This window comes from Cryphonectria parasitica (genome assembly GCF_011745365.1).
Source record: "Cryphonectria parasitica EP155 unplaced genomic scaffold M406scaffold_7, whole genome shotgun sequence".
NCBI classification, from domain to species: Eukaryota; Fungi; Ascomycota; class Sordariomycetes; order Diaporthales; family Cryphonectriaceae; genus Cryphonectria; species Cryphonectria parasitica.
In genome coordinates, this window is record NW_024468915.1 from 1,360,434 (window position 1) to 1,381,901 (window position 21,468).

A 21,468-nucleotide genomic window follows, 5' to 3' on the forward strand; every position below is an offset into this window, starting at 1 on the left:
GACCGCATTCGCTGCATGATCCTACTGTGCGGCCAATCCGCCGTTAGTGAGGGTCCCTGCACTTCTACACCTGTCATTTTCTCCCTGCAAGGGAATGGAAAAATCATAATTTAGAGAGAAAAAAAAGTAGTTTCATTATCCGAATGCTCCTTGAAGACTGTTTTGACTCGTGGCCCTAATCCCTAAAACCCGATAACCGAGAACAGACCCAAAGACAAGTAGTACAAAAAAAAAACAAAAAAGAGTATCAAGGCAGTCCCGTTTTCATCATGCAGCTCATAACAGAACCTCCTCCAACTTGCTATTTCCTCACAGCTCGTCGTGCTCAGCCTCCTTGGTCTCCTTGGCCTCCTCAGACGCCTCAGTTGCCTCAGAAGCCGCGGGCGCAACAGGAGTCTCCTCCTCCGTCTTGGACACCTTGGCCTTGTACTTGCCGTTCTCGGCAATGAAGGCGGCGATATCCTCAACAGTCCGGGAGCCGCTGTAGGTAATGGGCTCCTTCTTCGCGCCGGCAGGGTACAGCTTGATGGTGGGGAAGCCCTGGACCTCATCGGGCACGTCGTTGCTGGTGGCGTCAACCTTGGCGATGACAACCTGGTCCTTGAACTCAGAGTTGGCGAACATGGCGCCGAGCTCCTCGTACTTGGGAGCCAGAGCCTTGCAGTGACCGCACCAGGGAGCGTAGAACTCGATCAGGACATCCTTGGTGTCATCAAGGACAATCTGTTCATACGTCTTGGCGACGACAACGGTCACAGGGCCGTCGTTGTTCTCGGGAATGGGCTCGGACTTGATGCTGGGCTCAATCTTGCCAGAGACGAAGTCGTCGACAAACTGCTTAATGTCTGCCTCGGTAATCTCCTTCTCCTGGTCAAAGGGGAACTTCTGGTTCTTCTCCGTATCCTGGATGGCGAAGGCGGGGAACTGGTCCGCCTTGAGGTTCAGGTTGCCAGCGTGAGCACCAAACTGCTTGGCGTCGATGGTGGCAAAGTTGATGGCACCACGGTGGGCCTCGGCGATGGACTTGAGCTTGTCGCTCAGCTCCTTGCGCTCCTCAGGCGTCTCGGCAAAGATGTAGGCCAGGGGCTTCTTGGCGGACATGTAGACCGAGTAGGTCTCGGGGCCGACTTCGCCAATGAGGGGTGTGGCGGCGATCTTGGCGAAGTTCTCAATAGCGTCGACGTCGAACTTGTCGGTGAACACGGACTTGCCCTCGTCAAAGTCCTTGTAGAGCACAACAGCAGGCACCTTGATACCCTCGGCCTCAGCGAGAGCAGCATCGCTGCTGGCACCGAATGGGTAGTTATCCCGGAGCTTCTCGGCAGCCTGTGTGAAGGTCTCGTTGGAGGACTTGTCTGCGGCGTCAAAGTATGCGACGAGGACGACCTTGTCGGCCTTCTTGAAGTCCTCGAGGGTGTCGGACGTAAGGACGGAGACAGCAGGCAGGGCCTGCTTAATCATGTAGGAGGTGATGCTGGATAGCGAAGCCCAGAATTAGTCAACTGCAGAAGGATCATATAGGACACGCACGCGGGGGGTGAAGGGGGCGGAGGGGTATGGTACGTACGCAGCGGCTTTTCGCTGGCCCTTGTAGGGAGTGTGGTTGTCAATGCCACGGAAGACCTTGAGGGTAGGGTAGCCCTCAACGCCGTATTGCTGGCAGAGATCAGACTCCTCTGTGCAGTCGACCTTGACAAGCTTGATGTCCTTCTCCTTGAGGGTGGTGGCGGCCTCCTCGTACTCGGGCGCGAGGGCCTTGCAGTGACCGCACCAAGGGGCGAAGACTGTGTCACACGGAAGAGGTCAGTTTCGGTAGCAAGCGATGATGCAGGGGGTCGTAGGGAGTGTCCCATACATTCAGCAAGAACAATATCGTTGCTCTTGATGTACTCGTCGAAGCTGTCCTTCTTCAGCTGCGTAACATCGGATGCAGCAGCGAAAGCCGCAGCGGCCAACAGGCCATAAACAGCCTTGCTGAGGGAAGGCATCATGAGTATGCAGGAACTGTAGGAAAGAGGAGTGTCAATTGCTGCTTGATGTCGTCAAGACTGAGGTAGCTGTTGGTAAGGGAGGTGTCTTTGAAAGACACAGGCAAGGCTGAAACTGGTACCACGACGAACCTTTGGAATAAGAAAGAAACCAACAAGTGGCGGATGGGAAATGCAGAGGGGTATATCAATAGAAGCAGCCAAATGCACACAACACCACAAGCTACTGTGGTGTCTCCAATGAAAGGCAAGAAGGGAGTGAAGGATAGGTGACTTTTTTTAAATGGAATTCAGATGAGTTCCAAGTCAAAAGGCAAGGGAGGTGAAATGTGTTTCTTCAGTCGCCTGATGATAAATAATCGAAACTACGAAAGATGCCAGGTGGATCTTATCGATTTCTAATGGCCCTGGTCTGTCCTTCAGTGCTTCCTTCACCCCACGCGGCTCGAGTGAACAGGTGTCCCTTCCACCCGAGCCCCAATAGCAAGGAGCTGACATAGCTGAGCTCTGGGCTGGCGGCCCGCCAACCATGAACTCTGCCAGGACCCTTAAACTGGTACACTAGGCTACTAGGGGCTTAGCGGGGTAATAGGACCTGCCTTTGACCCATAGGATCTCAGGATTCCCATGCTCGTAAACCCCATTCACTGTTATTTACAGCGGCTATTTCCTACAGTATTGCTGTATTTCTGTTGCTCATGTGAAGGGGGCAATCAGCATCAGCAACTCAGAAGAGAGGCAAGGCTGACTTGGTCAGATGACCAGCTTCTTCGATTTAAATTTTAATTTATTAAAACTGGCTGCCGCGATTAGGTGAGAGTGCCTTCTTTGTCCCCAAGGCTACTATTGTCCTATCGCTCGGGCGGCCAATCGCGTGTTATGGACCAAATCGAGTCCGTGAGGTGGCACTAGCCTGGATGCAGTCCAGGCTCCCAACGGAGGTCAGACGCCGTACGACACTTTCAAGCAAGCCATCGGACGGCTCATCCTGGCTACAGACAGACCTCGTTCACAGTTTGTCAGCGTGGCTTTAATTCTGCTCCTTCACTCACTACCGACAAGATTCATTTTCCCAAGGTTTGCATGGCTCTGTATATTCAGTATTCGAGGTCACATGCAACTGGGTTTGTTGAGGTTCTCCGGGGGTGAAGATTATCAATGCATTGATCATCCTTGTGCTCGCATTAGGTCAGTACTCTCACACACCCTGGGAGCCATCGGACAGGACGGGTCGGCGCAAACGGTGCATTGATGTCTTTGTTCTTCATTTCCCAGCCAGGCTTTGACACTCAGCGTCTTTAATATAGCTTTCTTCTGATGATGCTGATGCACTATGGCTACCAGAACTAGGTATCCAGCGGCCTTGTAGCGCCGTCCCGTCTTTCTTTGCCCCGTCGACCTTCTACAGAGCTTATGGAGAACCCAGTAGGGGTGAGAAGACTGAGCAGGGCCAAGACGAAGAACCACCTGATGATGGTGTTGTCTCCGTTTGACCGGTTCAAAATCCGCTGGGGCGAGTCTCTGGCGAGCTAAGCTGCACGCACTTCAGAAAGCATCAGCGCACTGGTTATTCTTCTTCTTCTCCTCATCAATACCGCAGCACCATAATGTACACTTGCTAACTCACCTTGTCTAAGATTGCATGAAGGGAACGGAACAAGCCTCCTTGTCCATACAGCTGTCGCGCATCATGGTCTGACCAAGACTAGGGTGAGACACGAGAACCAGAGCCTCGAAGGCTTACAGCGAGACATCCAGACGATAGAGAATTTTGACGTTCCTCCTAGGCATGGCGTATTTAGTTTCAATACCAACATCATAAGCCCAGCTTTTGAGCTGCGCACCTCCTCAGAGGTATTCATCAAGTGGTGAATTTGATACCCAAGCCATCCCGCACCTGATGGATAAAGAAGAAGGAAGACTAACAAAATTTGCAGTATTTGAATGGACCTCATGTTGATGTGATGCTCGCAATGACTAAACCCCGCTGTCCCAGGGCGAGCAGAGACTATGGATAGGAGGGATCGAGCAACGCACTGGAGTAGGAGTATGTTAGGTCAGAATATTGAAGTGGCTGTATATGATGAGGATATGAAGAGAGTCTTCTTCGGAAAGCCTCGATTGGAATTAGTCTATCTGGTAATAATTCCAGATATGTCCTGTCAGACGTGCCGATTTGGCATGGTCATTCATTCCGAAGTTTGATCGTGCAGGCTCGAATTTTAAGGTTGAACTGGACGAGGTACGTACCCTTCCTACGACTTGATCCTACAGCATTTGCCTTATGTACTATAGTCTGTCGGATAGCTAGCGTCTGTGCATATCATTCTAGACGTTGTCTGTTATTGATTATCCACATTCATTTTGTCCCAAGTTTCTCCATACGTTGCCTCTCATACTGTGGAGAAGAAGAGAGAGCTCCACTTCCCCGGATTTCAGGGTCAAAGGCTCCCCTTGCAGCAGCCCCTTTCTGCTGTGCAGAGCCCACATACAGAATAGCAGGAAGCAGGCCTATGCTCCAAGCAATCAATGTCTTGATTTTGATATTCATTTCTGGTTATAGCCAGATGGTCATCTCTGCACTTGACCTTCAACCTGAGAATACAGATTAAGTCTAAGTATCCTTGTTCAATTTTTTGTCTTGTCTCCCAGTCTGAGCCTTGAACAACTAGCTCACGCCCAAGAGTGAATATCATCAGATGACTTTCATGAGGAACAATGCGTGGCCAGAAGTGCGATATCTCAAATGTACCTCTCCGCACTGCACGATACCTCCTGAAATCAGCACTCTTCATCAGATGTCAGCGGAATACCCAGGGCTCCTTCTATCATCACCAAATAACAACTTGGCCAGGGCATCTGTTGATCTCGTCAAGATCTCTGGGTCAGCTGAGCCTGATCTGTAAACCCAGATTGTACCTTCAAATTGAGTGATGTTTTTTCTATTGTACTGAAGCAAATTCCTCCTGTTGATTAGTATAGGCTGAGGTTTTTTGGCTTCTGTTCCTTTCGTACCGATGACAAGCGTGTTCATCTGTCTAATCCACTCCACTAGTAGCTGCTACTATGGGCTCGGTGCAAAGGCTGTTTATCACTGTTCTGTTTTGAGGTGGGAGATATCATGGCCAGCTTGACGGGAAGGTGGAAGGTGCCACAGCAGCTGTCAGTCTGCGATATAGCACAAGAAACTCGGATGACACAGCAAAATTGCCTGCTTTTGTGTGGCCAAGAGTTCAATATCCGGGCTACAAGGAGGAAGGAGGGTACGACTCAAACTTTTCCCATTGTCAACTTCATCTGTCGTCCCTACATGATCGACTGAACAAAGTAGCTTTATCTTCCCTCCTTCCCTTCCCTCGTTCTTCCCTTCTTCCCTCCTTCCCTCCTTCCCTCCTTTCCTCCTTTCCTCCTTTCCTCCTTCCCTCACCACCCCCCCCCCCCTCTCTCTTCCCTTCCCTTTTCCGTTTCTCCCCTCATTCTGTTTTGCAAATGCTCGGAGCACATCACTCGAGATCGCAACCCACTTTCGGAGTCTTTGTCCTCGTCTTTACCTTGACTTCCTGCTTTCAGGGCACCACTTTGGAGAGCATCAACAAATATGCCTCACTAAACCCCAGCAAAAGCTGCAATCTTGATTTTTGATTACGAGCTTGGTCAGAGACCTTTTACTCCAATAATAGATCCTATCCCCCTTCTTGAGACATTGTCGTTGATTGTCCCTCAACATAATTCTCAGCGCTTACTTCAGGATCCTCCTCTCCCAATCACCCAACGATCCATCAACAAGCACTATGGATCGCAACGACGTACGCGTTGCCAGGCGCTCCGCCAGCCATGGCAACCTCAACCGCTCATTTGATGCCCGAGGCCGAGCAAGGTCGGACGTTGATCACCATCAGCCCTCACCAAGAAGCCTTCGAAGCACCAGAGAGCACCATTTTCTCGACGACGATCACCGCAAGGACCACCCCAAGTACTTGTATTACAACATGCTAAGGAAGACAACAGAGACCGGCAACATCGAGCTGTGTTCCCTAAGCGCCGGCAAGAATAGACCATTGCGAGCGAGAGCCAGCTTGGGAGACCTGCGCCGACCTTCCCCGCGCGTAATTCCTAGCTGCGCGGGACCCGGTCAGGAGGAACGTAAGTTGCTGCCATGCTATCGTGACAGCACCTCGGAGATCATCTCGATGTATGGATCCGAGGACCAAGTCAGTCACAAGGCCATCTCGAGCACAATCTCTCTACCCTGGGACACCAGTAGGCAATCGCCATACTCTCTGACAACCCGTGGCACGAACGGGTATGCTATGCCCAGAGTCGATGCTGTTCAGCAAGGAAGTAACCTGCCCGCACTTATTCAAAGGCCGCGGTCTCCCTATCCATATCCAACACGCCTTGCACGACCAGGCATCCGGCCTGCGTCCCCGGCACTGACCGAGAATGGCCTGGTGGACTATACTAGGATGGTAGAGATTGCCAGAACCCCACAGGTGCGTGCTATTCTAGGAAAATATCTTGTGACTAGTACTGACCTGCATCAGCAGAGAACGACTCACCATCCTCACGCAATGTTGTTCCCCTACAAGACAACGAGGGACATACCAGCACCTCTGGCTGTGAAGTACGACGTCAATCAATCTACGCGCTCTTTCACGGATGATCCACGTTCGATCCTACGAATGCCCAAGGCTCGACCGCCCATGCCAACTCAGCTCCATCCCTGGGGTCTGAGACCGAGGCATAGGTTAGGAAGCGGCTCATCAGGACACAGTCAAAGGACGTCCAGCCTAACTTCAACGAACGGAGGGTATGGACCCCCTCGTACATGCACGCCCAAACTTCCGCCGGCACCTCGGCGAGAACCACTGTTTTACGACTACAGCGAAAACTTCGAAGATGTTGCCGCAGAACCACCTTCGGATTACCAGATCGCTTCAGATTCGAGATGTATGTCCGACACCGTCAGTACAGGCCTCGCGAAGTGCCGCCGTGACTTTAGTTCCGAGACTGCTGATGACGACGCCAAACGTGCCATTGAATTCCTTCAGCAAGCGACCATGGTCGAATCTCGTGACGGCAGTAATGCCTCTGGCAGCTCCAAGGACCTTTCAGGATCACTTTTGATGAACAAGACAGAAGACACTGCCACGCAGCCTCCCTCCGGCGAAACGGCCGACGAGGCTTTGGCGTCTAGTCCCGTGTTACCCACGCCTTACCCAACCGCGGAGACATCGTATTTCTCAGCTTCCTCATCTGTCGATTGTCGGGATGAATATAGAGGCATTCGCCCTGGTGATACAGCATGTGCCGTGGGGCCGGTCGCCATGAGTTTGACATCTGAGATGTCCACGGTTGAAAGTCCTCTCTGCCCTGAGACACCCGACTTTGACATCGGAATGCCAATGACGAAGCCAGAGATTTGTGCAGGTGAAGATCGCATTGTGGGTGAGAGCGAAGACGGCGCAAAGGATGAAGCAACTTCTGCGAAGTGCTCACGGGAGTGGATGGGCCTCTCAGAATCAGTGACCACCGTTGTGCCAAGGCCTGAACTTTCGAGCACTACATCGGTAGCGTTTGCTCGCCAGGGCAGCACTGGACGAAGAGATAGCCGCCTCTTCTCTTTGGGTTCTGGGCTGGTTGACTTGGCTTCATTCGTCAAATACATGGACAAACGCATGCAAACGCCTCAGTCCGACGAACCCGACCAAGTCGAGTTATCGATGCTGCCCAGCTCCAAATCAGTGCCTGGCGGGCTAAATCCAGTTCAGAGGGAAAATGGGTTCTCGGCGCCTCCTCGGACATCGTCACTATGTCGGCAAGGGCTGGAGTACGCCAAAATGAAGGCCAACAACCCACTTTCTACGGACGAGCTCGACCAATATCAAGTGGTCTCAACCCGCAGCGGCCCGACCTTGGTACCGCAGCCAATTTCGCCGGTCAAGATGCTTCGTGTGAAAAACAGCATACCCCAACTGATGAAGGCATTGCCACCTTTGCCCGAGCTCGCACCCGCTCCGGAGTCGCCTTTGGCAGCGACATTGGTACCGCTACGGTGTGAGCCAATTGACGTCTCACAACTCACCGACGCTCGATCATCGCTATGTGACCCCATCCGGCCTCAAGACTGTGACGGTGAGGCGACGAAGGGTTTCGACATGTACGCCTCTGACCGCGGAGTTCGGAAGCCTAGGCTGAGGTTGAAGCAAGCTGCATCTCATGACCCTCGGCACCTTTGGGACTTCCAGCATGGCTACCCGGAACAGCCTGATGTGATTCTCCCTATGTACTCAGGGGAGAAACAATCGACAAGACCAGAGTATTCCGTTATTCCAGTCAGGAGGCGCTTACCGATTAAAGTGTCTCGGCCGCCACTTACAACAAGGGTATCTGAGGACAACGGCACTGTCAAGCGGCGGCCAGGCATCAACAGGTCCAGTACCATCTCAGAGCTTCCTACGACTCATCCGATTGACTTGTTCAACAGTCCGGGAGGTCTAAAGACTACAGTAAAGAGCACCCGGCCTCCCGGTATAGGACTAACGGCGCCAGAGCTCCGGGAGCAAATATCTGCCCCATCACTTATTACCACCGTCGTGGCAAGAGCTCAACAACTACGAACCCATGAACACATCAAAGGTACAACTCTTGATACACAGCTGAAGTGTGAGGTGCAGAGTTCATTCTCGGATGTTAGCTTTGTGAGGCGGCGACGAGGGCTCAGAAAGCGGCTTTCGTATCTGAAATCACGGCTCACCGAGTCTCACCATCCTCAGCAATCACCTTCCTCCGGCGGCTCTCGCCGTGAGCAGAGCTTTGGCGGAGATGCTCTGCTAGCTGTGGAGGGCCAGGAAACAAGCACCTGCCGAGATCCCTTACTCACGTCAAGTCAGCCAACGGATCGCTATAGGGTTGTGAGAACATCAAGGGTTCGGAGCAGGTTGGGAAGATTCATAAGGGGTGCGAGACATAGACTCCGAACTTGGGGCAAAGTGAAACGCAGAGCTGAGTGATTGTGTAATGCATAGTTTGGCAGGTCAGAAAAAAGGCGAAGGGCCATGTTTATAGCAGCTGGTTTGCTTCCTTCTATCTCGATAATGAAGTTCGAGGGAGACAGAGAGAGACCTGATTCAACAGAAAGGTCTGGAGATTCTCGAAGAGACAAGGTGCTGTGTATTTCGAGAGTTAAGACGTCGAAAGTCGTGGCGGGTTGCGGGTTCGAATCATGAGGTCAGGCGACAAACGCAATCGAGTCAAGAGAGGGGAGAATTCCGAAGACAGTACGCTCGCAACTTGTGTAGAGGGACACTGCGAGCAAGTTTGACCAGCTCTGTCAGAGGGTTGTCGAAGGGGCGGTCGAGGTATTACTTAATACAGATTAGAATACACACGACATACATTTCCTCAAGTATTCCGAGGCATGAATAGTATCGCCTCTGCTATTTCCTCTCTATGTTCTCCTTGGGGCAACTTCCTTATCCCATCGACAGCAGTGCATGCTAGTGCTGATTCTAAGGTGCCTAGGCTGACGGAACGACGCCTTGTCTAGAGCGCCATGATGAGTCAACATATACAACAGACTGCATGACCCTCTTCCCCATAGTGTAGGCATGAAAAAGTAATAGTGAGACCTAGTCTAAAGAATGAGTGACCCCTCTTGACTTAATCTGATGTTTGTCTACCGGTACTCAGGCCGAAGGGCGACTACCTCTGGTGTGGCTTGACGTGGTACGTATTTGTGAATGTGTATATATGTACATATCTGTATACTTGCTGCCCGTTCCGGCTCCTGGGGTATCTATCTCTATATACTGTCAGAACACGCCGCCTCCGATAATGAAAAGGCGCTCCTCCTCCTTCTTGGCCCACTGGACGATCTTGTTGGCGCCCTGCGTCAGGATCGCCCGTGATACATTCGGGCCCGCCACGCAGTAGAACTCGAAGACGGGGGTGACCCAGGCCAGGCTGGTGGCGTCCTGGCCGGCACAGTGCAGGATCTTGAGGTGGGAGTGGCGGGCGTGTGCGGAGGCGTGGAGCTGGTGGTAGAGGGTCATGAGACGCCTGCGCGAGACGAGGCCGTCGTCGCCTGGTGACACAGTCTCGTCATCGTCATGGCTGTCGTTGTCGTTGTCGTCGTCGTCGTCATGGTTGATCTTTTCGCCGTGTGGATCCCTTGAGGATGATGATGATGGGCCGGCGAAGGGTTCGAGTGATGACATGCAAAACTGTACGTTGGCCCGAGACTTGTACAAGAAATGGCTGATCTGGCTGCCTGGGGCGATGGAGGTGATCTTTGACCGGCCCACCTTGACGGCTGTCTTGATGATCTCGAGGTGGCCGTTCTTTTCGAGGTTGGCGGCGACCCTATCGCGCATCTCCTTGAGGTCATAGAAGGACTCCTTATCCGGGCTGATGAGAATGATGGCAATCTGTTCCTCGGATGGTGGAACGGTAGCATGCGGCATGTCGTGTTCGTGGTCGTCGCTGGACGGCTCGTCAAAGAAGCTGACGTACATGTACAGGTACCCGCTGCTGTTGAAGGCGGGCAGGCAGAGTGGGATCCAGTTCTCGCCGCCCCCAGCCTGGATGCCTCCGGACTCGAACAGCATGTTGAAGATGAGCTGCAGGTCGCTGGGGTGGAGGGAGTGTCGCCTCGGGCGGATGACGCTGACGAGCTTGCCGCCGGCGACAATGAGGCCGTACAGCAGGTTCTCGGTCTTGCCCTTGAGGAAGGCATTGTTGAGGGCATGCCTCTGCGACTTGCGTATCCTCAGGCACTCCAGGGCGCCAAGCATCGAACTCGGAGAGCCTTTTGTGAAGCTGTCTGCGAGGGATGACAGCAGGCCCTCGGTCCCCTGGAGCGGCGTTCGCAGGTCGGTCGAGGGCCTGTGGACAAAGATCTTGGTGAGGGTGGGCAGGGTTAGGGTGGAGAGGATCTGCATGTACAAGGCCTTCAGCTGGTCTCGAAGCTGCATATCGCTCTCGCCAAGCCGGCTGATGGCCACAAAGTAGAGAGGCCCCTCGGTGGCCACGACAAAACGAGCGTTGCCGGCAGTGAAGCCCTGCAGAGGATTCTGCATGCCTTCGTAGAAGGATATGATGGTCTGCACAACCCCCATGGACGAGTTGATCAGGCTCACGTCCCCGTGGCGACTCCATATCGGCTTGCCAGCAGACGACAGGATCATGTAGTGCTTCAGCTTGGACCGCCACTGTACCAGGCGCACCTCATCGCCCACGTCGCCCTCGTCCGGTATCTCGTCGAACTCGCGCTCGAAGTCCCCCAGGCCGTCGGTCGCATACTGCCTGGCCCTCTGGAACGGCTGCACAGCTGCAGACTGCGACCTCAGCAGCGCCCAGGCCCTGCTCTTCTTGTTCAGACCCCCCGCGACGAGACTTGCGAGATCTGCGGGCGGGCGCATCGTCGGCGCGAAACTCATCACACTGGCCGAATCGTCGCCGCCACCACCGGGCAGCGCGGAGCCAGGCACAAAGCCACCGAGCTCGGCGGGCGTGGCATGGCCGCTGGATGCCCTTGAGGATGCGGCCTTGGAGCCAGACTCGGCTCCACCGCCCTCGAAGGTGCCCCGCGAGCCGTCGGGAAAGGAGAGGGTCTGGATGTCTATAGGGGTGATTGCGGTGGTGGGCTTGGCGGCGAGCTGGACGGAGGCTCTTCGTGGGGGCAATGGAGGGGGGCGCAGCTCGTCGGTGTCATGGTCGTCGCCACCGCCGCCGCCGCCGCCCACTGCTCGTGCGGTACGGCCGTTGCTGGTGTCGGAGGAGGCAGGCAGCAGCTCATTGCGGCCGGCGCCGTCGTCGGTTCGGACCATGTTTTGGGTCTGTGGGTGGGTGTCTCATGTTTCGAGCGAGAAGCGGCTCAGCCTATCGGATTTCTGCATGTCCGAATTACTGAAGGGTGTGTGCTGTTGAAGGGTTGGTTTGGCCGCCCTGCGCCGAAAGCCCGATACTTGGTTCCTGCCGTTTGATGTTGGATGAAGGAGTTGACGTCGATAGAGCTAACCCGGTAAAGGCATGTTGTTTTGATATGCAAATAGCGCATCTGACTACCGGTAAATATTTATTCTTCTAATGAATTTCGTTCTACTATACAGTGCCAGATTGCTTAGCATTAATGGAATATTTATAAGGTATCTTTTTGCTTTCTTTTTATCGTTCTACTATTTTTCTTGCATTCTTCTCGTTGAAACTAATCAACTTCACTCCTCAGCAACCCTCCAGACAAGTTTCTCCCCGCTCACCTGTCTATCCCTCAACAGAGCCAAGGCCTTCTCAGCACGTTCCAGCAATGTTTTGCCCTCGACAACCCGCTGCTTGTTGGGCTGGATCAATCCTTTGGCCAGCATTTCAGGCATCACGTCCGGCTGCAGGTGGTACTTGAAGAACTCATTGTCCGTGTAGAAGTGTGTCCTCACACCCCGCAGCTCCACGCCCTGCGCCCACTGTCCCACCAGCACCTTACTCACGTCCATTTCGTACTCGGGAACCTCGGTCGCGCTCGCATGCGACATGATGACAGGCAGCATGATGGCAACCTTGGTGCCCTTGCCCGCGATCCTGCTCAGCGGCGTGAGCGTTCCCTCCAAGGAGCCAATGCAGTCGATGATGTACGGAATGCTGCTGCTGCTCTGGCTCGCAACAATCTGCTCCACGACATCCTCCTGCCCATAATCGAAGCACACGCCTGCACCCAGCTCCCTCAGCACAGCGTGGTGCCTCGCGCTCGCAACCCCGATGACGTTCCGGTACCCCCAGACCTTGAGGACCTGCAGCGCATACTGGCCCACACTGCTCGCCGCGCCCCAGACCAGGATTGGCGCATCCCTCTGGCCCTTCTCCTGCGCTTCCCAGCCCTCTGACGGCACCGGCCATGGGAGCGCCAGCCCTAGATCCCTTGTGATGGTGTGTACTGCCGTCACAAAGTTACTCGGCACCGTGACGGCCTCCTGCATGCTGAGGTTGGCAGGGACCTTGCCGCAGAGATAGGCAGGAACCGTAATGTACTCCTGCTGGGGCCGCTGCTGCTGCGTGGCATAGGAGAAGCCAAAGACACTGTCGCCGACTGTTAGGCCGCGCGAGGCCGGTGACAGGGATGGCGACGACAGATCGCCGACCGCTGCGACCGTCCCGGCGAAGCAGGCGCTCATGATGTGGGGAGGCTGGATGAGCAGGCCGCCGTCTGCGTTGTGCAGGTTAAGAGGCGTGGAGGCGGTCCATTGGACGTGGACGAGGACCTCGCCTTCGCCTGGCTGGATGGTGTCGACCTCGAGGATCTCGAGGGGGGCGCGAGGGCGGACGATGACCACGGCGGGGTGCTTGGCTGGGATGGTGGAAGCCATGTTCAATACTTTGTATAGTGATTAATTCTTGTTGGGAAGGGTGTAATAGCTTGTATGATGAGCTTGCAAGAGCCTTCAGTAATTTCTAAATATGACGGTCCTTATGAAAAGCCTCTCTCTAGTCAGGATGCACAAGGGATGAAGCCACTTGCTCGACATCAGAAGCAGTAGATACCGTTTCCCGGAGGGGGGAGGGGAGAAGGTTTCATGGCTTTTTATAACAATTCCTTGTTACCCTCGTGGTGCTTAGTGAAGCCAACAAGGTTCCTCAACCAAGTCGCATTCGCGCGTAAAGTAACATAGACAAGCCCCGTCTGTATTAGCAAGCAGGCAAATCCTTTGGAGCACGTAAGCGTGCAGCGGTGTACATTAGATCATCATATCTGTGGCTACTGGCCGAGTCTTTCCCTTGCTAATAATATGCAGCACAGGTAGCATTTGTCATCCACGAAAGATTTATAAGCTACTTAGTAGTTAAATACGGGAAAGCTTGTACAGTACGATGCCTGATTTGACCCTCCTTGAAGTACTGAATCAATGTAACTCCTGAATTACATTTATGCTAAAGAGAGAAAAGGTGGATTTATCAAGCAGAAGATTACGTACGAGGTACGTGGTATGAACATTAAATCAATACATTATATGCATGCCAGCCATATTCATCATGTCACCAGGGTTAGGGTCGACTAAGTACTTCCGTGCCTATTACTACTAGCATTTATGCCCCCCCCCCCGACCGGAGTTTCTTTCCATTTGATCACGAGAATGGTCACAAGGTCTCATGATGTCTACATGCTTGTGTCAGATCTTACACAACATATACGTCTACATCCCCTTGGAGAAAGCAGTCACTTTGCAAGGCGACGAGAGAGTACTAGAGCCTGAGAACTTCATCGTCACAGGAGGGGTTTCTTGGAAGATGTAGTTCAGATTTTAATATTCATTTCCTAATAAAGTTGCAATCTGGTTTCCTAGACACTCAGAAGACGTTTCCTCGTTGCCTTTCCCTCCAGGCTCTCCGTATTTGCAAGAACAAGTTCCCTTTTCTGTGCTCAAACCATGGTCAAAATATTGACAATCTGCCATCAAACCCGATAGTTTTCATTCTGCCCAATAGGTCCTCCGTGATATCCACAAACAATTGTAAACAGGTGAAGGACTGGTATGAATCACCCCTAACGCCCCCATCCGTACGACCCATTTCTCAACCCAAAATCCCAGGTGCTCAATTATAGTGTTTTTTATGTTCGAAATGAGATAGCGTTGAAGGAGTCTAGGTTCGTGATGCCGGCATAGAGGCCAGCCGACCTGCGTTGTCGACATCGTTTTGCTTGTCACCGGTCGGTGGATGTCCGAGGTCCTTCAGCACACCGAGGACTTTTTCTCGGAGGGAGCTCTTGGGCTTGGTCTGCGTCTCGAGCTCTTTGTCGTACGAGTATTCGGTGTACACGGAGGCTGACGACGGTGTGACGGCAGAGGTGGTGGGTTTGTTTGACGGCGGTGACGGCTGGCGGGCCGGTGGAGCCACCCCGTATGTCCTTGGAAAGCTGGTCAACTGCATGTTGGGAGGTTTTTGAGACACAAAATATTGTGTTGTGCTGTAAGAGTGTATGGCAACTTGATGTTTGGCTTGAGGTTCGATCAAGTGGCTGGTATCTCGTCGACTGACTTGATGCTTTGTAGTCAAGTATTATTTATTTTCTGATGGCTGAATGGTAAAAGGTAAAGGGAAATAAAACAAAACCAGTCCTGGAGAGGACGCCTTGCACATACTTATAGATGTGGAGAGCAAGCAAGTAAGTGTGTGCACCGCAGGTGATTGCGTGGACATCCCATAGCCCTCCTGTTGCAAAAGGCGGGCTATAATTATCTGATTCCATACGGCGGAGTACCGCTACGGTGTGCCAGATGCGGTATAGATTTGTGGCTTCCTACCATATGTTTCTAGTTTAGAATATGACTCAATCCAATTTTCCGGCAACCTCGATTGGACTGGCCGACTGGCTAAGTAACCCTCGTCTCACCCCGGAGCTCGGCTTCGGAGTCACAACATTAAACCAGTACGGCATTCATCGGTGTGGTCGGCTACGTAACATACTGATAAACCGCTGGCTAGGTATGTACCATAGTAGCTACGTACTGTACTAGAAGTTGGTGCTTATTGCTTTCTTTTTTTTCCTTTCTTTTTCAGTGTGGAATCAGCCAACAAAGATTGGTTTCGCGTAGTAGACCAGCAAAGCATACTCCATGTTGTTGTGTCGTTGTCACCCGTTGGCGAAGAAGTCTGACACTGGAGTAAGACGGGCCAACATGTCGCCTTCTCCTCACCGCTTGAAACGCGTTGGCATGATGCAATTTGTTTTCGCGGCCTGAGAAGTCGTCGTGGCCCCCAGGTCTAAAGTTGAGGATGCACGCTCATAATGATGCAGAATGATTTTGATGCGAGTTGGTGCATCTCGGCTGAGCCCGCAAGGAACAATCCAATCAGGTACAACGCCCAACGTGATGAGTCCACACAAACTAGGTCTCGGAACCAAATTCGCAGTCGTGAGTCAAAGCCTCGTCATTAATACGCCCTTTTTAAGTGTGAGCTCGAGACTACGGCTTCTGACAATGTACCACACAGCTCTACTCAGTTGACGTACCTCGTAATATCGTATCATGTTGGATCATATGATTAGCACAATACATCTCATCTAGTTCGTGTAACATCGAGCCAATTGATCTTTACGCTATGGAGGACACGTTGCCGGCGTCGGTGGAGAGGAGGCGCGGCTAGAGAAGAGGCATGGATTCGTAGGAGTGGTGATGTGTGGTTGGGGGCTGAAATTACACATTGTCGGGGAAAAAAGCGATCGCCAGTCTCTCAGAACTGGCTGTACCTATATATTTTCCCACACACATATGTAACGTGGAATCACTCAAATCCAGCACGACACTGCAAGGTACTTTTTGCTTTCTTTTGCCATGATGTGTGCATTTCACAATCCTCATCAGCCCTCGAATGGCTCAGCTAATGATTCCGTAGGAACCAGAGACAGAAATGAAACTGCATGACTCTTTTCGCGTGAAGTCTGCAGCCAGTTTGCAGTGTGCTCCTATAATTAGTAGTTGAATCCGCGCGAGCGAACTCCGACCTTCAGCACATGATGATCGGAACTCGGCAGTGATGTATCAAAGACACCATGATTTGGGTCAATGTATTGGTATGGGACTGTACATTCACGAAATCCCTAGCCTACTCCGATTCAATTCCGTACGATGCGAATGAGTGAGGCCCAGGTTGCGAGGAAACCACTCATAACACGCCGTGTACTGCTACATGGAAAGGAAAGAGACTACCAAAAGATGATTCAATCGCAGAAGCATTGGGGTGCATCGCCTGGAATTCTCAGCGGGAAAACCCCAAGAAACTAAAAATTACTCTCGCTGAAGTTCACTCCGACCTTTCAATTCATCTGGTAACCAGAGCGGTGCCCAATCCAATTTTCCAGTTCTGTCCACGCACAGGAGCAAATAACATATCAGTGCTCGGCTTTTCTGCGATCAATCCTTGATCATGGAGTGCCTCGACAAGCCCATCCAGTGTCTTTCTATTCGGCTCGATGCCGTTCACCCACGGATCGCCGCCCGGGAAGACCTCGTCAATCTCGTCCAATTCCGCGGGCAGCCGTGGAAACATGTACCGCAGATAATCCAGAAATCTCATCCGCAGCCGCGCCACCTCCTTTGAGTCATCCAGTGCATTGTACAGGCTTGTCGCCATCCAGGGGTGTCTCTGCAGGATTTCGGTCTTGACTACCACGACGTGCATGATGGGAAAGATTCCTGTTTCCTTGAAATATCTCTTCTCCCTTTCCTTGAAATCCGGAAACAACCTCTTCACATGCTGCGCCTTTCCCAGGCAATTTGGCAGGTCTGCCCCGATCGTAGCATCGATCTCGCCGTCCTCGAGAAGCTGACTCAGTGACTTGCCTGTTTCGTTCGGCGTGATGTCGACTGGCTTGACGAGCGGCATGACTGCCGGTTCCCCGTGGGAGTGCCCTGATTCCATGGACCCTTGGGTCCAGTGGATTGATGAGAGGTCGATGCCGTGCTGCTGGAGCACGGCTCGGATCCAGACCGCTGCGGTCATCGTGTATAGTTGCACGCCGATCTTCTTGCCATTGAGGTCCCTCGGCGAGGCGATGGTCTTCGTGTTCACGGCTACGAATCCGTGCCGAAAGGCCCGAGACGGGAAGACGGGGATGGCTGTGAAGTCTCTCTTCCCCGCTGCATATTGGCAGATACTGTATTCCATTATGTTTCATTATCAATGATTAATCAAGTAGTCATTCTTCCAGCTGCTTTGCGCCATGACGCTCCGGTCTCTGGGGGTGAGCACGTACTACTCGCTCAAGGACAACTCCGAAGCATCAAACTCCATGCCTCCGGACATGCGGTCGAAGATGTCTCGAGGGTGGTTTACCGAGATGAAGTTGAGGTCGATGCCCTCCGCCTTGACTTCTCCTTGCTGGAGGGCCTGCATCCGGTCATAGGGCACAGACGCGAACGAGATGCTCACCTTGTTTGCGGACATTTCTTCTCGTTCTGCCTCGGCGATAGTGCGATTCGTTCGCGCAGAGTCAACGATACAATACGGCACACTTCTGTCCAACGACTGTTGAGTGTTCATTCGAAACTGGATGCCGACGCTGTGGTACTTTTTGACTGATATCGCCACATGCTAGGAGCGTGATACGAGTTCAGTACTGCCTTAGGGCGATTGTTCTGCGGTGGTGGTGAACGGGCTGATGGTGGGATGCGGGGAGCAACGGCTAGGCTAATTGTGACAAAGTTCCGAAGCTGCTAGTAAGCAGCGTGTAGTTCAGATGTAATTATGTCTGTCTGGCATCCGTTCTACGATGCATTCATATCATCGCCCATCTAGTACCGGCTGGGGTTTCCCACACTGACTATTCAATATTGCTGAAGTGAAAGAACTTTGGAGGCTGAATAATCGAATACATGCACACCTTGAGAAGCTGTAATTCGAGAAGTCCATCAGGAGCCTTTCCTATGTCCCGAATACTGAGTCTCTCTATCCAAAGCTAGTTCCGTGGCTATCTCGGTCACACCAGGAACACTGTTAAAACGAGAACTGAGGAGAGTTACTGCAGAGTGAGTACGAGTTAGTTGTCACCATTCATCTGCAGTGTACACACTCGCTGAGAGGGAAGGTCAAACACAACTAAGCCACCCACCAGCATATGAGAAGAATAGTACGGGAACCATTATATGGCTGATTTCAGCTTTTAACCGAATACACTCCACTTAGTATCAACGTGTATGATAAGCTGCGAATTATCTCGTTTGATATCATGAGAATCGGTGCTGTCTTAGTTTATACAAGATACTTGTGCCTGAGCAAATATTGCCCAGATTGCCAGAGAATGGATATGAACCCCTTGATATTTGTGACGTATTATTTCGCGGATGAATAGTACAGTACAGGATGTGGTCGTAGTAATTTAGATACAAGAGCATTATTAATCCTAATTAGTAACAGCTTGTATGTTTTGGATGAAGAATAAGTTTGAAGCTGGAGTTGGTTTAATCGACAGATATTCAAGTCAAAATGGATACAAATCCACTTCCTTCCAGTTGTCCCGCGTGTAAGTTTCACAGAGACATCCATACGGTGTACTGGCACTTTTCAGGTGAATGTTTACGCCCCGGGCCCTGAAGCTGATCGTCTTGGGGTTCCCGTGCTCTCGGAGACTTTTATGTGGCGGCGCAATATTTGTGCCGCATCCTCGCCAGATGTCTAGCATGTTCTTGTTGGTGCTCGGAAGCAACTCGCCAAAAACCTTGCCGAGAAAGTCGCGAGGTGTCCGATAACTGGGTACCGCTTGTAGACAAGAAAAAGTAGTATAAGAAGAGGCTTGAGAAGGTAGCGATAGTAGTCCAATGAGCAGTATCTCCAGAATAACAAGTTTGATCAAGATCGTTCACCTCTATTCAGAGAAGAATATACAGAAGACCTCCACATGTCGACCACCGCCAGTGAAGGGGTTCATTTTCTGCCCCTCGGCCCCGGCAGTGACATCGCCTCGGCCATCCCCTCCGATAAACCCGTCACAATGGTCATTTTCCTGCGCTTCCGCGACATCTCCTCGCACGCCGCCAGCCTCGGCCCTCCCATGTCAGGCCAGGAAGCTTTCATCACACGCTACAGCCCAATCATCTCCGGGCTGGCAGAGAAATTTGGCATCAAGATGTCTCCGGTATACCTTGGCGCATCTCACGCGTCTCTTATGGCTGGGAGGGAGAACGGAGAGGGCGAGAAGTGGGATGTTGTGGTACTGTCCAGGTACGACTCGTTTGCGGACTATGTCAGGCTGATGACATCTGAGGAATATGAGCGGGACGCGATGCCTTGGCGATTGGGAAGTGTGGAGGCGCACAAGGTAATTGTCACGACGGAATTGGAGGTCCCAACTTGAGATAGCATTGTGTCTTCTAGTATGGAAGTGGCCCTGCTTGTACTGAAAGCAGTCTGCCTCTTTGTTTTTTTTTTTTTTTTTTTTTTTGCAAATCAAAGCTGGAGAAACAACCAAACATCGCGGCGCGGTATCTTGGGCTCATAACTCCACACGCGGTTCACGAGTACTTTTAGTGGAGGCGCGACACGTCTCTTGGTGCAACGCGCATTCGCATTCGTACGCGGTCGCGCAGTGACAAACGGGGTGTCAAAAGAAAGTCTCACATATCATCCGCAGAATCTTGATCTGGTGTTGCGTATGTAGGAGATGGCAACCCTGGGAATGAAATTTGTTCGCAGGGCTGGTGCAGCAAGAAACTTGCCCCAAGATCGTCGCAATGTCAGTGGACAATTGGCCCGGGGAGGATCCGCGAGGTTGGGTCGCATGGGCGCTAGACTGGACAAGTCTAGTGTGCTGTATTTTGGGGTACTATAGTATACGTTCCCAGGCGTACCAGGCGTACCAAGCGTGACGACATGGATACAGATCGCGGGAGCGGTGCCTAGGGTGATGCCTAGCCCACACGGTAGATTAGGCACCCTGGCTTGCCTGGCACAACTTGGTTCCGCTGGACAGGCGCGGGGTCGTAACACAGCCCCCTTGGAACCTTGGCCTCAACGCCCAAGGATCCAGCAGTTGAAGTACTAACTAACCCTCAAGAGATTGGTGGGTTGCCTCGCGCCTCGCGCCTACCCGCCCACCCAAACAGCAGTCAGGCAGTGTTAGGCTCTCCGCGTGCGCGCCGTCCCCCGCGTACACAGTCCCCGTGGTGTGTGCACCTGCAGCTGGCAGCTGAGGCGGCGGAAACACCACCCCAGGTACCGTTCAACTACCACAGTTAGATAGAGTACTTACCCACCCGGGTCTTTACCAAGCCAAAACCCCACTCTTTTGCTCCTCGACCTCATTTTTCAATCCCTCACTCTCGTTGATGTATGTCGCCCTCGGTTCGAGTCGTCACTTTGTTTCTTTTGTTTTCTCACTCTTGCATGCCACATGACTTACTCTCCTCTGCGAGGTCACCAACATTGCTTTTCAATCCTCGATTCGTATATGCAGCGGCGTTCCCCGCCCTTTATGAATTTGACCCTGCATCTTCTTCTTCGTGTGTTTCTTATTTTTCACTCCTAGCAATTCCTACTCGCTCCCCTCTATCTTTCCAACTCCTTCCCTCAGGCTGGTCAGACTGCACTGCATGCGCCCTCGAGTCGTATCCACACTGCCTGTGCACTCGTTGCCCGGTCAATCCTTCACTACGGATTTTGCATGAATCGGCGGCAGACCAGGCCAAGGCCCGCCCCCCGCCCCCCTCCAACTCCACTTACGCGACGAGTGACGCAGATACGCGACAACAAATTTCCCAAGGGCTACTGCTTGTGACCAACACTCGAATCCAGAATCCGAACTTCTGAAGTGGCTGTTCATTCCCTTTTGGAGTCGGAGCAAGAGGTATACCGAAGAGTAAGCCTTAAGTGGCTGCCAGGCCCACGGACGACCAGCCGCTTGGCTGAAGAAGAGGCTCCAAGAGGCGCCGCCTGTGTCTGTTGGCCCCGATGGAATCCACACTGGGTTCCCAGCCGACCCAGCTGGGTGCGCATA

General features: G+C 52.5%; 5 protein-coding genes across 5 annotated transcripts; 2 read left to right on the top strand and 3 right to left on the bottom strand.

Moving 5' to 3' along the window:
* Positions 1-112: 112 nt before the first annotated feature.
* Positions 113-2,293, bottom strand: M406DRAFT_99052 (uncharacterized protein). The gene is made up of 4 exons (XM_040926437.1): positions 2,121-2,293; positions 1,856-2,004; positions 1,568-1,784; positions 113-1,474 (listed from the first exon to the last, which is right to left on the bottom strand). The coding sequence occupies exons 2-4, from the start codon at positions 1,989-1,991 to the stop codon at positions 310-312; spliced, it is 1,518 nt and encodes a 505-aa protein (XP_040773429.1). The 5' UTR covers positions 1,992-2,004; positions 2,121-2,293; the 3' UTR covers positions 113-309.
* Positions 2,294-5,779: 3,486 nt separating this feature from the next.
* Positions 5,780-8,049, top strand: M406DRAFT_332832 (uncharacterized protein; the record flags this gene model as incomplete). Its single annotated transcript, XM_040920783.1, has 4 exons — positions 5,780-6,131; positions 6,399-6,481; positions 6,536-7,940; positions 7,973-8,049. 4 exons carry the CDS (start codon positions 5,780-5,782, stop codon positions 8,047-8,049), a joined length of 1,917 nt encoding a protein of 638 aa, XP_040773430.1.
* A 1,550-nt stretch (positions 8,050-9,599) lies between these two features.
* Positions 9,600-15,041, bottom strand: M406DRAFT_82743 (uncharacterized protein). Its single transcript, XM_040926030.1, has 3 exons — positions 14,779-15,041; positions 10,206-11,658; positions 9,600-10,103 (listed from the first exon to the last, which is right to left on the bottom strand). The coding sequence occupies exons 2-3, from the start codon at positions 11,426-11,428 to the stop codon at positions 9,803-9,805; spliced, it is 1,524 nt and encodes a 507-aa protein (XP_040773431.1). The 5' UTR covers positions 11,429-11,658; positions 14,779-15,041; the 3' UTR covers positions 9,600-9,802.
* A 1,758-nt stretch (positions 15,042-16,799) lies between these two features.
* M406DRAFT_341679 (periplasmic binding protein-like II) lies at positions 16,800-17,924 on the bottom strand (the record flags this gene model as incomplete). The annotated part of the gene is made up of 2 exons (XM_040921691.1): positions 16,800-17,634; positions 17,734-17,924. The coding sequence occupies 2 exons, from the start codon at positions 17,922-17,924 to the stop codon at positions 16,800-16,802; spliced, it is 1,026 nt and encodes a 341-aa protein (XP_040773432.1).
* Positions 17,925-19,374: 1,450 nt separating this feature from the next.
* On the top strand, positions 19,375-20,375 carry M406DRAFT_332836 (uncharacterized protein; the record flags this gene model as incomplete). Its single annotated transcript, XM_040920784.1, has 4 exons — positions 19,375-19,794; positions 20,004-20,046; positions 20,169-20,208; positions 20,318-20,375. 4 exons carry the CDS (start codon positions 19,375-19,377, stop codon positions 20,373-20,375), a joined length of 561 nt encoding a protein of 186 aa, XP_040773433.1.
* Positions 20,376-21,468: the final 1,093 nt, after the last annotated feature.

Excerpts from the sequence above, each read along its gene's own strand:
- M406DRAFT_99052 (XM_040926437.1), bottom strand. The coding sequence starts at position 1,991 with ATGATGCCTTCCCTCAGCAAGGCTGTTTATGGCCTGTTGGCCGCTGCG. Across the intron at positions 1,785-1,855 it reads CGATATTGTTCTTGCTGAAT|TCTTCGCCCCTTGGTGCGGT; the intron begins GTATGGGACACT and ends CGTGTGACACAG. Across the intron at positions 1,475-1,567 it reads GGCCAGCGAAAAGCCGCTGC|CATCACCTCCTACATGATTA; the intron begins GTACGTACCATA and ends TTCGCTATCCAG.
- M406DRAFT_82743 (XM_040926030.1), bottom strand. The coding sequence starts at position 11,428 with ATGAGTTTCGCGCCGACGATGCGCCCGCCCGCAGATCTCGCAAGTCTC. Across the intron at positions 10,104-10,205 it reads GCCAACGTACAGTTTTGCAT|CCATGACGATGACGAGACTG; the intron begins GTCATCACTCGA and ends CGACAACGACAG.